Source organism: Oncorhynchus mykiss, chromosome 4 (assembly GCF_057628025.1).
Source record: "Oncorhynchus mykiss isolate SJ-2025 chromosome 4, ASM5762802v1, whole genome shotgun sequence".
NCBI classification, from domain to species: domain Eukaryota; kingdom Metazoa; phylum Chordata; class Actinopteri; order Salmoniformes; family Salmonidae; genus Oncorhynchus; species Oncorhynchus mykiss.
The window spans coordinates 5348507-5365000 of record NC_143025.1 but is presented as its reverse complement, the minus strand read 5'-3'; the positions used below and the strand labels follow the sequence as shown (position 1 = coordinate 5365000).

The window sequence follows — 16494 nt, the reverse complement described above, 5'->3', positions numbered from 1 at the left end:
ACCGTAACATTTAAAACTAATTCCCATTCAACATGTGGGCTACTCTGTGACTTGTTACAGTTGATTCCTTAAATGCACAGTGGCGTTTATAGGTATATTTAGATGATGACTATGGCAAGAAGGTATATTTGAAGCACGATTAGTCATAGTTATGTCATGTCGGATATAGTTACATCCATCCTTGTGCATTATTTAGTTATCAGACTAGTAAACCTACTGTATTCTTAGCTAATTCAGTCACTGACACAAACCACGTTCTGGTATGACCTAAAACATTCTGGTATGACCTAAAACGTTCTGGTATGACCTAAAACATTCTGGTATGACCTAAAACATTCTGGTATGACCTAAAACGTTCTGGTATGACCTAAAACATTCTGGTATGACCTAAAACATTCTGGTATGACCTAAAACGTTCTGGTATGACCTAAAACATTCTGGTATGACCTAAAACATTCTGGTATGACCTAAAACGTTCTGGTATGACCTAAAACATTCTGGTATGACCTAAAACGTTCTGGTATGACCTAAAACATTCTTCTACTATATTAAACCTTCTTGTATTTCCTAAAACTTTATTATAATAACTATTAAAATCAAATAATATCTCCTGAATATTTTATTTATTTATTCAACCTTTATTTATTCCTGAATAACACACATCTTCCTGCATGTCCACAATCGTTTTATATTCCTGTTTGCTCCTCTGCATACATTCATCCCTGTTTTCCGTCTTTTTCAAATTCCTACTTTTCTTTTCTTTCTCCTTTTGTGGCTTTCTTCCCCGTCCAGTGTTTCCCTTTCTGTCAGCAGGTAATTATCCTCCCGTTTGATTCCTCCTTTCTATCAAACTCTGTGTCTCTGATCTCACTGTTCAGAATATTCTTCTACTGTTATTTCTGATCCAATCACATCTCCTTACTACTGTATGAAAAATAAACATACAGTACCAGTCAAAAGTTTGGACACACCTCCTCATTCAAGGGTTTTTCTTTCTTTCTTTTTTGCTATTTTCTACATTGTAGAATAAAATTGAAGACTTCAACACTATGAAATAACACATATGGAATCATGTAGTAACCAAAAAAAAACGTGGTGTGGTTTCTAGTAGTAGTGGTTTCTTTGCAGCAATTCGACCATGAATGTCTGATTCACCCAGTCACCTCTGAACAGTTGATGTTGAGATGTGTCTGTTACTTGAACTCTGTGAAGCGTTTATTTGGGCTGCAATTTCTGATGCTGGTAACTCTAATGAACTCATCCTCTGCAGCAGAGGTAAATCTGGGTCTTCCTTTCCTGTGGCGGTCCTCATGAGAGCCAGTTTGGTCATTGAGCTTGATGGTTTTTGCGACTGTACCTGAAAAAACTTTCAAAGTTCTTGACATTTTCCATATTGACGGACCTTCATGTCTTAAAGTAATGATGGACTCTCGTTTCTCTTTTCTTATTTGAGATGTTCTTGCCATAATATTGGACATAATTTAATAAGATGTCACAACACAACTAATTGGTTCGAACACATTAAGAAGGAAAGAAATTCCACAAATTAACTTTTAAGAAGGCACACCTGTTAATTGAAATGCATTCCAGGTGACTACCTCATGAATCTGGTTGAGAGAATACCAAGAGTGTGCAAAGGTGTCATCAAGGCAAAGGGTGGCTACTTTGAAGAATCTCAAATATAAAATATACATTTTGTTTAACACTTTTTTGGTTACTACATGATTCCACATGTGTTATTTCACAGTTTTGACGTCTTCACTATTATTCTACAATGTTGAAAATAGTCCAAATATAGAAAAACCCTGGAATGAGAAGGTGGCCTAGGTCCTAACTTTGGACTGGGACTGAAGAACTGTACATAATATTCAAATACCAGGGTTGGGGTCAATTCTAATTCATGAACCTGAAGGCAAAAATATAGATTTCCCGCCTAAATAGTCCAAATGAATACACAATAACTGGTAATGCTGCATAGTTATAGAAAGGTTTGGAATTCATCTTTCTGGTAAAAAAAAATATAGTTATAAATTGATGAGGTGTACTCATCTTTGAGGATACAAGCTCAAGTACATTAGTACAAATATTTAGAAAATATATGAATTTTTTAAAAACATTTATTTTTCCTATTCAACAAAAGGCAATAGGGTTTGAAATGAATTAAATGCTTTATAAATATAGTAACAATCAAAATGTGAAATCTTATAGTAAGTAGTTTATCCTTTCTTATAACTGTAAAATATATTTTATTGTACTGTACATTATTAGCACAATTTTCAAAGAACCGACGACAGATGCCAAACGTCCTCTGAGTGAGTCAGAGGCACCATTCAAATGTGAGTCGCTACAGATTTAAGCTCAAAGTCATTTTGTCTGTCTGTGACCAAGATAAAGTAGTCTTGTTTCAATTCTACCAAATAATTTATTATATTTCCTGTTGAGAGTTATGAATCCATCTGAGAACATCATAGCGAGATGATCTTGCTATTGTTGAATCCACTAGACTCTCCATTTCATATGCTCTGATCAGGGCCGGCTCAAGCCTTTTAGGCTAGAGCCTAAGTGAGATTTTGTTGGGGGGCTCCCCACCTCACTGCAAAACATATTAGTGGCCCCCCTCTTGCCGCAATAAATATACTTATAGACACACATATATATATATATATATATATATATATATATATATATATATATATATATATATATATATATATATATATGTGTGTGTATATAAGTTCATTTCCTGCAATTTTTCAAATATTGCCATTGGGGCAAAGATAACTTTTTGTAATTTTATTACAACTTTTATGCAATTCTACTCATTTTGCCATGGGGTGGAGATAAATCTTTGCTTTTTTAAAGCTAATTCCAAACAATTCTACTCATTTTGCCATGGGGTGAAGAAACAGTGCCTTGCGAAAGTATCCGGCCCCCTTGAACTTTGCGACCTTTTGCCACATTTCAGGCTTCAAACATAAAGATATAAAACTGTATTTTTTTGTGAAGAATCAACAACAAGTGGGCCACAATCACGAAGTGGAACGACATTTATTGGATATTTCAAACTTTTTTAACAAATCAAAAACTGAAAAATTGGGCGTGCAAAATTATTCAGCCCCTTTACTTTCAGTGCAGCAAACTCTCTCCAGAAGTTCAGTGAGGATCTCTGAATGATCCAATGTTGACCTAAATGACTAATGATGATAAATACAATCCACCTGTGTGTAATCAAGTCTCCGTATAAATGCACCTGCACTGTGATAGTCTCAGAGGTCCGTTAAAAGCGCAGAGAGCATCATGAAGAACAAGGAACACACCAGGCAGGTCCGAGATACTGTTGTGAAGAAGTTTAAAGCCAGATTTGGATACAAAAAGATTTCCCAAGCTTTAAACATCCCAAGGAGCACTGTGCAAGCGATAATATTGAAATGGAAGGAGTATCAGACCACTGCAAATCTACCAAGACCTGGCCGTCCCTCTAAACTTTCAGCTCATACAAGGAGAAGACTGATCAGAGATGCAGCCAAGAGGCCCATGATCACTCTGGATGAACTGCAGGGATCTACAGCTGAGGTGGTAGACTCTGTCCATAGCACAACAATCAGTCGTATATTGCACAAATCTGGCCTTTATGGAAGAGTGGCAAGAAGAAAGCCATTTCTTAAAGATATCCATAAAAAGTGTTGTTTAAAGTTTGCCACAAGCCACCTGGGAGACACACCAAACATGTGGAAGAAGGTGCTCTGGTCAGATGAAACCAAAATTGAACTTTTTGGCAACAATGCAAAACGTTATGTTTGGCGTAAAAGCAACACAGCTGAACACACCATCCCCACTGTCAAACATGGTGGTGGCAGCATCATGGTTTGGGCCTGCTTTTCTTCAGCAGGGACAGGGAAGATGGTTAAAGTTGATGGGAAGATGGATGGAGCCAAATACAGGACCATTCTAGAAGAAAACCTGATGGAGTCTGCAAAAGACCTGAGACTGGGACGGAGATTTGTCTTCCAACAAGACAATGATCCAAAACATAAAGCAAAATCTACAATGGAATGGTTCAAAAATAAACATATCCAGTTGTTAGAATGGCCAAGTCAAAGTCCAGACCTGAATCCAATCGAGAATCTGTGGAAAGAACTGAAAACTGCTGTTCACAAATGCTCTCCATCCAACCTCACTGAGCTCGAGCTGTTTTGCAAGGAGGAATGGGAAAAAAATTCAGTCTGTCGATGTGCAAAACTGATAGAGACATACCCCAAGTGACTTACAGCTGTAATCGCAACAAAAGGTGGCGCTACAAAGTATTAACTTAAGGGGGCTGAATAATTTTGCACGCCCATTTTTTCAGTTTTTGATTTGTTAAAAAAGTTTGAAATATCCAATAAATGTCGTTCCACTTCATGATTGTGTCCCACTTGTTGTTGATTCTTCACAAAAAAATATAGTTTTATATCTTTATGTTTGAAGCCTGAAATGTGGCAAAAGGTCGCAAAGTTCAAGGGGGCCGAATACTTTCGCAAGGCACTGTAAATCTTTGCTTTTTTAAAGCTAATTCCCAACAATTCTACTCATTTTGCCATGAGGTGGAGATAAATCTTAGCTTTTTTAAAGCTAATTCCCAACAATTCTACTCATTTTGCCATGGGGTGGAGATAAATCTTTGCTTTTTTACAGCTAATTCCCAACAATTCTACTCATTTTGCCATGGGGTGGAGATAGATCTTTGCTTTTTTAAAGCTAATTCCCAACAATTCTACTCATTTTGCCATGGGGTGGAGATAAATCTTTGCTTTTTTAAAGCTAATTCCCAACAATTCTACTCATTTTGCCATGACGTATGCCATGTTTATATATACTTTGGTTTGGGGCCTCCTAGTGGCCGGAGTCCCTAACGACAGCTTACGGTCACTTATGCCTGGAGCCGGCCCTGGCGCTATTGCAAGCGCAGCTACCAGGTTCACAGGCACAGGAAATCATTCCTTTGTCTGGATAGGCCAGAAAATGTGACGTGTCACTCCCTATGCAAATGTACGATTTCCTGTGTCTGTGACCCTCACAGCTGCGCTTGCAGTAGCGCAGGTGAATCCGGATAACCAGTGCTTTTAGGGAGTGTAAAGCAATTGATGTTGCGCTCACAAAGAAATATCGGTTGGAACTGGTTCAGTCGAAGAAATATCGGTTGGAACTGGTTCAGTCGAAGAAATATCGGTTGGAACTGGTCCAGTCAAAGAAATATCATTTGGAACTGGTCCAGTCGAAGAAATATCAGGTGGAACTGGTCCAGTCAAAGTCACCTAAAAAGGGAACTTAAAAGTTAAATTCATTCAATTCAGGAAGTGATTTGAATTTAAAATGTGAAACATTTTACTTTTAAAATAAAAAAAACATTGTTTTCATTCGATTTATTTATCAGTTTTATTTAAGCTTTATTTAACTAGGCAAGTCAGTTCTTCAAATTCTTATTTACAACGACGGACTACCAAAATGCAAAAGGCCTCCTTAGGGGACAGGGGGCTGGGATTCAACATTTTAAATAAATAAAATATAAATATAGGACAAAACACACATCACGACAAGAGAGACGACACAACACTACATAAAGAGAGACAACACAACACTACATAAAGAGAGACAACACAACACTACATAAAGAGAGACAACACAACACTACATAAAGAGAGACAACACAACACTACATAAAGAGAGACACCACAACACTACACAAAGAGAGACAACACAACACTACATAAAGAGAGACAACACAACACTACATAAAGAGAGACAACACAACACTACACAAAGAGAGACAACACTACATAAAGAGAGACAACACAACACTACATAAAGAGAGACAACACTACATAAAGAGAGACAACACAACACTACATAAAGAGAGACAACCCAACACTACATAAAGAGAGACACCACAACACTACACAAAGAGAGACAACACAACACTACATAAAGAGAGACAACACAACACTACACAAAGAGAGACAACACAACACTACATAAAGAGAGACCTAAGACAATATTTATTGAGAAATATTGAAAATAAATTATATATGTTTAATTACTGAATTCGATTCTAATTGACCCCAACCCTGTCGAACCCTGTCCATCCTCCTTTACAGTTGCACGACTGTCTCAGTGTTGGTAAGTTGTAGATTTCATAGATTGTCATTGGCTCCTGTGTATGTCTCTACACAGCTGGATAAGGAGCTGCAACACAACCTGAAGGAGACCATGGTTCAGAAATACCAGCAGTCTGGAGAGGAGAGCATCACCAGTGCAGTGGACAAGCTGCAGCAGGAGGTAAATGAATGACAGAAGCTTCCTGTAAATGCTGTTCCAACCACCATGTTTCATTCAGATAGAGGTCATGGTTTAGGCTGCTTGGTTTGGAGTGCATATTGTAACGAATCAGACGTTGATAAGACAGATAACTCCTCCCCCTTTCTTGGAGCAGGGGTTACTGGCGCATCACATTAAATACATCACATTATATACATCACATTATATTATATACATCACATTATATACATCACATTATATACATCACATTATATACATCACATTATATACATCACATTAAATACATCACATTATATACATCACATTATATACATCACATTATATACATCACATTATATACATCACATTATATACATCACATTATATACATCACATTATATACATCACATTATATACATCACATTATATACATCACATTATATATATCACATTATATTAAATACATCACATTATATTAAATACATCACATTATATTAAATACATCACATTATATTAAATACATCACATTATATTAAATACATCACATTATATTAAATACATCACATTATATTAAATACATCACATTATATTAAATACATCACATTATATTAAATACATCACATTATATTAAATACATCACATTATATTAAATACATCACATTATATTAAATACATCACATTATATTAAATACATCACATTATATACATCACATTAAATACATCACATTATATTAAATACATCACATTATATTAAATACATCACATTAAATACATCACATTAAATACATCACATTATATACATCACATTATATACATCACATTAAATACATCACATTAAATACATCACATTATATTAAATACATCACATTATATTAAATACATCACATTATATTAAATACATCACATTATATTAAATACATCACATTATATACATCACATTAAATACATCACATTAAATACATCACATTATATTAAATACATCACATTAAATACATCACATTAAATACATCACATTAAATACATCACATTAAATACATCACATTAAATACATCACATTATATACATCACATTAAATACATCACATTAAATACATCACATTATATACATCACATTATATTAAATACATCACATTATATACATCACATTATATACATCACATTATATTAAATACATCACATTATATTAAATACATCACATTATATTAAATACATCACATTATATTAAATACATCACATTATATACATCACATTATATACATCACATTATATTAAATACATCACATTATATACATCACATTATATTAAATACATCACATTATATACATCACATTATATACATCACATTATATTATATACATCACATTATATACATCACATTATATTCATCACATTATATTAAATACATCACATTATATTAAATACATCACATTATATACATCACATTATATACATCACATTATATACATCACATTATATACATCACATTATATACATCACATTATATACATCACATTAAATACATCACATTATATTAAATACATCACATTATATACATCACATTATATACATCACATTATATTAAATACATCACATTATATACATCACATTATATACATCACATTATATACATCACATTATATACATCACATTATATACATCACATTATATACATCACATTATATTAAATACATCACATTATATACATCACATTATATACATCACATTATATACATCACATTATATACATCACATTATATTATATACATCACATTATATACATCACATTATATACATCACATTATATACATCACATTATATACATCACATTATATACATCACATTATATACATCACATTATATTATATACATCACATTATATACATCACATTATATACATCACATTATATTATATACATCACATTATATACATCACATTATATACATCACATTATATACATCACATTATATTATATACATCACATTATATACATCACATTATATACATCACATTATATACATCACATTATATACATCACATTATATTATATACATCACATTATATACATCACATTATATACATCACATTATATACATCACATTATATACATCACATTATATTATATACATCACATTATATACATCACATTATATACATCACATTAAATACATCACATTATATACATCACATTATATACATCACATTATATACATCACATTATATACATCACATTATATACATCACATTATATTAAATACATCACATTATATACATCACATTATATACATCACATTATATACATCACATTATATACATCACATTATATACATCACATTATATACATCACATTATATTCATCACATTATATTAAATACATCACATTATATTAAATACATCACATTATATACATCACATTAAATACATCACATTATATACATCACATTAAATACATCACATTATATACATCACATTATATACATCACATTATATACATCACATTATATACATCACATTATATACATCACATTATATTATATACATCACATTATATACATCACATTATATACATCACATTAAATACATCACATTATATACATCACATTATATACATCACATTATATACATCACATTATATACATCACATTATATACATCACATTATATTAAATACATCACATTATATACATCACATTATATTAAATACATCACATTATATACATCACATTATATACATCACATTATATTAAATACATCACATTATATACATCACATTATATTCATCACATTATATTAAATACATCACATTATATACATCACATTATATACATCACATTAAATACATCACATTATATACATCACATTATATTAAATACATCACATTATATACATCACATTATATACATCACATTATATACATCACATTATATACATCACATTATATTAAATACATCACATTATATACATCACATTATATTAAATACATCACATTATATTATATACATCACATTATATACATCACATTATATACATCACATTATATACATCACATTATATACATCACATTATATACATCACATTATATACATCACATTATATTAAATACATCACATTATATACATCACATTATATACATCACATTAAATACATCACATTATATTAAATACATCACATTATATACATCACATTATATACATCACATTATATTAAATACATCACATTATATACATCACATTATATACATCACATTATATACATCACATTATATTAAATACATCACATTATATACATCACATTATATACATCACATTATATACATCACATTATATACATCACATTATATACATCACATTATATTATATACATCACATTATATACATCACATTATATACATCACATTATATACATCACATTATATACATCACATTATATACATCACATTATATTAAATACATCACATTATATACATCACATTATATACATCACATTATATTAAATACATCACATTATATTAAATACATCACATTATATACATCACATTATATACATCACATTATATACATCACATTATATACATCACATTATATTATATACATCACATTATATACATCACATTATATTATATACATCACATTATATACATCACATTATATTATATACATCACATTATATACATCACATTATATTATATACATCACATTATATACATCACATTATATACATCACATTATATTAAATACATCACATTATATACATCACATTATATACATCACATTATATTAAATACATCACATTATATACATCACATTATATACATCACATTAAATACATCACATTAAATACATCACATTACATTAAATACATCACATTATATACATCACATTAAATACATCACATTACATTAAATACATCACATTATATTAAATACATCACATTATATTAAATACATCACATTATATACATCACATTATATACATCACATTAAATACATCACATTATATACATCACATTATATTAAATACATCACATTATATACATCACATTAAATACATCACATTATATTAAATACATCACATTATATACATCACATTATATTAAATACATCACATTAAATACATCACATTATATTAAATACATCACATTAAATACATCACATTATATTAAATACATCACATTATATACATCACATTAAATACATCACATTATATACATCACATTATATTAAATACATCACATTATATTAAATACATCACATTATATTAAATACATCACATTATATACATCACATTATATTAAATACATCACATTATATTAAATACATCACATTATATTCATCACATTATATTAAATACATCACATTATATTAAATACATCACATTATATTCATCACATTATATTAAATACATCATATTATATACATCACATTATATACATCACATTAAATACATCACATTATATTAAATACATCACATTATATACATCACATTATATACATCACATTATATTATATACATCACATTATATTAAATACATTATATTATATACATCACATTATATACATCACATTATATACATCACATTATATTAAATACATCACATTATATTAAATACATTATATTATATACATCACATTATATTAAATACATTATATTATATACATCACATTATATTAAATACATCACATTATATACATCACATTAAATACATCACATTATATACATCACATTAAATACATCACATTATATACATCACATTATATACATCACATTATATACATCACATTATATACATCACATTATATTAAATACATCACATTATATACATCACATTATATTAAATACATCACATTATATACATCACATTATATTATATACATCACATTAAATACATCACATTATATACATCACATTAAATACATCACATTATATACATCACATTAAATACATCACATTAAATACATCACATTAAATACATCACATTATATACATCACATTATATTAAATACATTATATTAAATACATCACATTCTATTAAATACATCACATTATATACATCACATTATATACATCACATTATATACATCACATTATATACATCACATTATATACATCACATTATATTAAATACATCACATTAAATACATCACATTATATACATCACATTATATACATCACATTATATACATCACATTATATACATCACATTATATACATCACATTATATACATCACATTATATACATCACATTATATTAAATACATCACATTATATACATCACATTATATACATCACATTATATACATCACATTATATACATCACATTATATACATCACATTATATACATCACATTATATACATCACATTATATACATCACATTATATACATCACATTATATACATCACATTATATTAAATACATCACATTATATACATCACATTATATACATCACATTATATACATCACATTATATACATCACATTATATTATATACATCACATTATATACATCACATTATATACATCACATTATATACATCACATTATATACATCACATTATATACATCACATTATATACATCACATTATATACATCACATTATATACATCACATTATATACATCACATTACATTATATACATCACATTATATACATCACATTATATACATCACATTATATACATCACATTATATACATCACATTATATACATCACATTATATTAAATACATCACATTATATACATCACATTAAATACATCACATTAAATACATCACATTATATACATCACATTATATTAAATACATCACATTAAATACATCACATTATATACATCACATTATATTATATACATCACATTATATACATCACATTATATACATCACATTAAATACATCACATTATATTAAATACATCACATTATATACATCACATTATATACATCACATTATATACATCACATTATATACATCACATTATATACATCACATTATATACATCACATTATATACATCACATTATATACATCACATTATATACATCACATTATATACATCACATTATATACATCACATTATATACATCACATTATATACATCACATTATATACATCACATTATATACATCACATTATATACATCACATTATATACATCACATTATATACATCACATTATATTAAATACATCACATTATATACATCACATTATATACATCACATTATATACATCACATTATATACATCACATTATATACATCACATTATATACATCACATTATATTAAATACATCACATTATATACATCACATTATATACATCACATTATATTAAATGCATCACATTATATTATATACATCACAATATATACCGTGCATTCAGAAATTATTCAGACCCCTTGACCTTTTCCACATTTTGTGAAGATACAGCCTTATCTAAAATGGATTAAATAAAAACATTTCCTCATCAATCTACACACAATATCTGATAATGACAAAGCGAAAACAGGTTCTTAGATTTTTTTTTACAAATGTATTAAGAAAATACCTTATTTACATAAGTATTCAGAGCCTTTGCTATGAGACTCAAAATTGAGCTCAGGTGCATCCTGTTTCAATTGATCATCATTGATATGTTTATACAACTGGATTGGAGTCCACCTGTGGTAAATTCAATTGGTTGGACATGATTTGGAAAGGCACACACCGGTCTATATAAAGGTCCCACGGTTGACAGGTCATGTCAGAGCAAAAACCAAGCCATGAGGTCAAAGGAATTGTCCTTGGAGCTCCGAGACAGGATTGTGTCGAGGCACAGATCTGGGGAAGGGTACCAACATTTTTTTGAAGCATTGAAGGTCCCCGAGAACACAGTGGCCTCCATCATTTTTAAATGGAAGAAGTTTGGGACCACCTAGACTCTTCCTAGAGCTGGCTGCGCAGCAAAACTGAGCAATTGAGGAGAAGGGCTTTGGTCAGGGAGGTGACCAAAAACCAGATGGTCACTCTGACAGAGCTCCAGTGTTCCTCTGTGGAGATGGAAGAACCTTCCATAAGGACAACCATCTCTGCAGCATTCCACCAATCAGGCCTTTATGGTAGAGTGGCCAGATGGAAGCCATGGGTGTCTAGATGGAATTTGAATTTGTATTTTTGGACTGAGATGTACTGTCAGGGCCCAGGTCTGACAGAATCTGTGCAGAAGATCTTGGTGCTGCTGTAGGCCTTCCTTGGTTGGTTACAGTAGCACCAGATCATCTTCAGCAAACAGTAGACATTTGACTTCAGATTCTAATAGGGTGAGGCCGGGTGCTGCAGACTGTTCTAGTGCTCTCGCCCATTCGATGGTATCTATGTTTGGTATTTTATTAGGATCCCCATTAGCTGTTGCAAAATAAGCAGCTACTCTTTCTGGGGTCCACACAGAACACAGAACACAGGACACAGGACACAGAACACGGAACACGGAACACAGAACACAGAACACAGAACACAGGACACAGAACACAGGACACAGAACACAGAACACAGAACACAGAACATGAAACATGAAACATGAAACATAATACAGAACATCATTAGACAAGAACAGCTCAAGGACAGAACTACATACATGTTTTTTAAAGGCACACGTAGCCGACATATCAATACATACCCACAAACTATCTGGGTCAAATAGGGGAGAGGTGTTGTGCCGTGAGGTGTTGCTTTATCTGTTTTTTTTTTCAATCCAGGTTTGCTGTTTATTTGAGCAATATGAGATGGAAGGGAGTTCCACACAATCAGGGCTCTATATGATACTGTACACTTTTTGGAATTTGTTCTGGATTTGGGGACTGTGAAAAGACCCCTGGTGGCATGTCTGGTGGGATAAGTGTGTGTGTCAGAGTTGTGTGTAAGTTGACTATGCAACAATTTGGGATTTCCAACACATTAATGTTTCTTATAAAAAGAAGAAGTGATGCAGTCAGTCTCTCCTCAACTCTCAGCCAAGAGGGACTGGCATGCATAGTATTAATAATATCAGCCCTCTGATTACAATAAAGAGAAGAACGTGCCGCTCTGTTCTGGGCCAGCTGCAGCTTAACAAGGTCTTTTCTTGCAGCACTGGACCACATGACTGGACAATAATCAAGATTAGATAAAACTAGAACTTGCTTTGTGGAGTGTGGCGTCAAAAAAGCAGAACATCTCTTTATTACGGCTAGACGCCTCCCCATCTCTACAACCATTGAATCTATATATTTTGACATATGACAGTTTACAATCTAAGGTAACGGCAAGTAATTTAGTCTCCTCAACTTGTTCAACAGCCACACCATTCATTACCAGATTCAGCTGAGGTCTAGCACTTAAGGAATGATTTGTACTAAATACAATTATCTTAGTTTTAGAGATGTTCAGGACCAGGTTATTACTGACCACCCATTCCAAAACAGACTGCAACTCTTTGTTAAGGGTTTCAGTGACTTCATTAACTGTGGTTGCTGATGTGTATATGGTTGAATCATCAGCATACATGGACACACATGCTTTGTTTAATGCCAGTGGCAGGTCATTGGTAAAAATAGAAAAGAGTTGAGGGCCTAGAGAGCTGCCCTGCGGTACACCACACTTTACATGTTTGACATTAGAGAAGCTTCCATTAAAGAAAACCCTCTGAGTTCTATTAGATAGATTGCTCTGAATCCACGACATGGCAGAGGTTGAAAAGCCGTAGCACTTGAGTTTTTTTCAACAGGTAAATGGTCAATAATATCAAAGGCTACACTGAAATCTAACAGTACAGCTCCCACAATCTTCTTATTATCAATTTTTCTTTCAACCAATCATCAGTCATTTGTGTCAGTGCAGTACATGTTGATTAAATCCAGTTTTGTGGATTGGGGTGATTAGTCCTTTGTTCCAAACATCTCTCTCTCTATCTCTCTCTCTCTCTCAGTTTAAGTGTTGTGGTAGTAACAGCTCGTCAGACTGGTCAGACAGTGTGTGGATCCTGACACCTAGCAACGAGAGACTGGTCCCAGACAGCTGCTGCAAGACACCCAGTAACCTCTGTGGCCGCAGAGACCACCCCTCTAATATCTACAAGGTGGAGGTGAGTAAGGCCACACACACACACACACACACACACACACACACCCTACAGTACATATCAAACAATAGACAATAAGGTCATGTGTATAATTCCTGATAGTAGCTGATTGTTCAAGATGACATGAGTATCCTCCTCCTCTCTCTCTTTCTTTAGGGAGGGTGCATCACTAAGCTGGAGACCTTCATTCTGAGCCAACTGCAGATCCTGGGAGCAGTGGCGATCGGCATCGCCTTCCTCCAGGTATAGTCCTAGAAACTTACCACACGTTAATGTAGACATGGGGGAACTTAGTGATATTAATGTAGACACGGGGGAACTTAGTGATATTAATGTAGACATGGGGGAACTTAGTGATATTAATGTAGACATGGGGGAACTTAGTGATATTAATGTAGACATGGGGGAACTTAGTGATATTAATGTAGACATGGGGGAACTTAGTGATATTAATGTAGACATGGGGGAAATTCTTATTTTCAATGACGACCTAGGAACAGTGGGTTAACTGCCTGTTCAGGGGCAGAACGACAGATTTGCATCTTGTCAGCTCAGGGATTTGAACTTCAAACCTTCCGGTTACTAGTCCAACGCTCTAACCACTTGGCTACCCTGCCGCCCCAAAAATATCACTAAGGTCCCCCATGTCTACATTAATATCACTAAGTTCCCCCATGTCTACATTAATATCACTAAGTTCCCCATGTCTACATTAACGCATTATCCCCAACTTACCACGCGTTAATTGAGCACTTCTGGGACCTGTTGGACCGGAGAGTGAGGACTAGGGCCATTCCCCCCAGAAATGTCCGGGAACTTGCAGGTAGTGGGGTAACATCCCACAGCAAGAACTGGCAAATCTGGTGAAGTCCATGAGGAGGAGGTGCACTGCAGTACTTAATGCAGCTGGTGGCCACACCAAATACTGACTGTTACTTTTGATTTTGAACCCCCCCCCCCTTTGTTCAGGGACACATTATACCATTTCTGGTAGTCACATGTCAGTGGAACTTGTTCAGTTTATGTCTCAGTTGTTGAATCTTGTTATGTTCATACACATATTTACACATGTTAAGTTTGCTGAAAATAAACGCAGTTGACAGTGAGAGGACGTTTCTCTG

At 32.1% G+C, this 16494-nt stretch overlaps 1 protein-coding gene across 4 annotated transcripts in view; it reads left to right on the top strand.

The window, feature by feature from the left end:
- The window catches only part of LOC110522692 (CD151 antigen), a 31830-nt gene that overhangs the window by 12730 nt on the left and 2606 nt on the right, over positions 1-16494 (top strand). For 2 of the 4 annotated variants that reach the window (XM_036968937.2, XM_090230925.1), the window contains 3 exons: positions 6211-6315; positions 15221-15376; positions 15530-15616. In XM_036968937.2, coding sequence (XP_036824832.2) covers positions 6211-6315; positions 15221-15376; positions 15530-15616 — 348 coding nt within the window. Of the gene's footprint in view, positions 1-792; positions 814-6210; positions 6316-15220; positions 15377-15529; positions 15623-16494 lie in introns of those variants that run through there. The other 2 variants (XM_036968935.2, XM_090230924.1) reach the window with 2 other exon arrangements.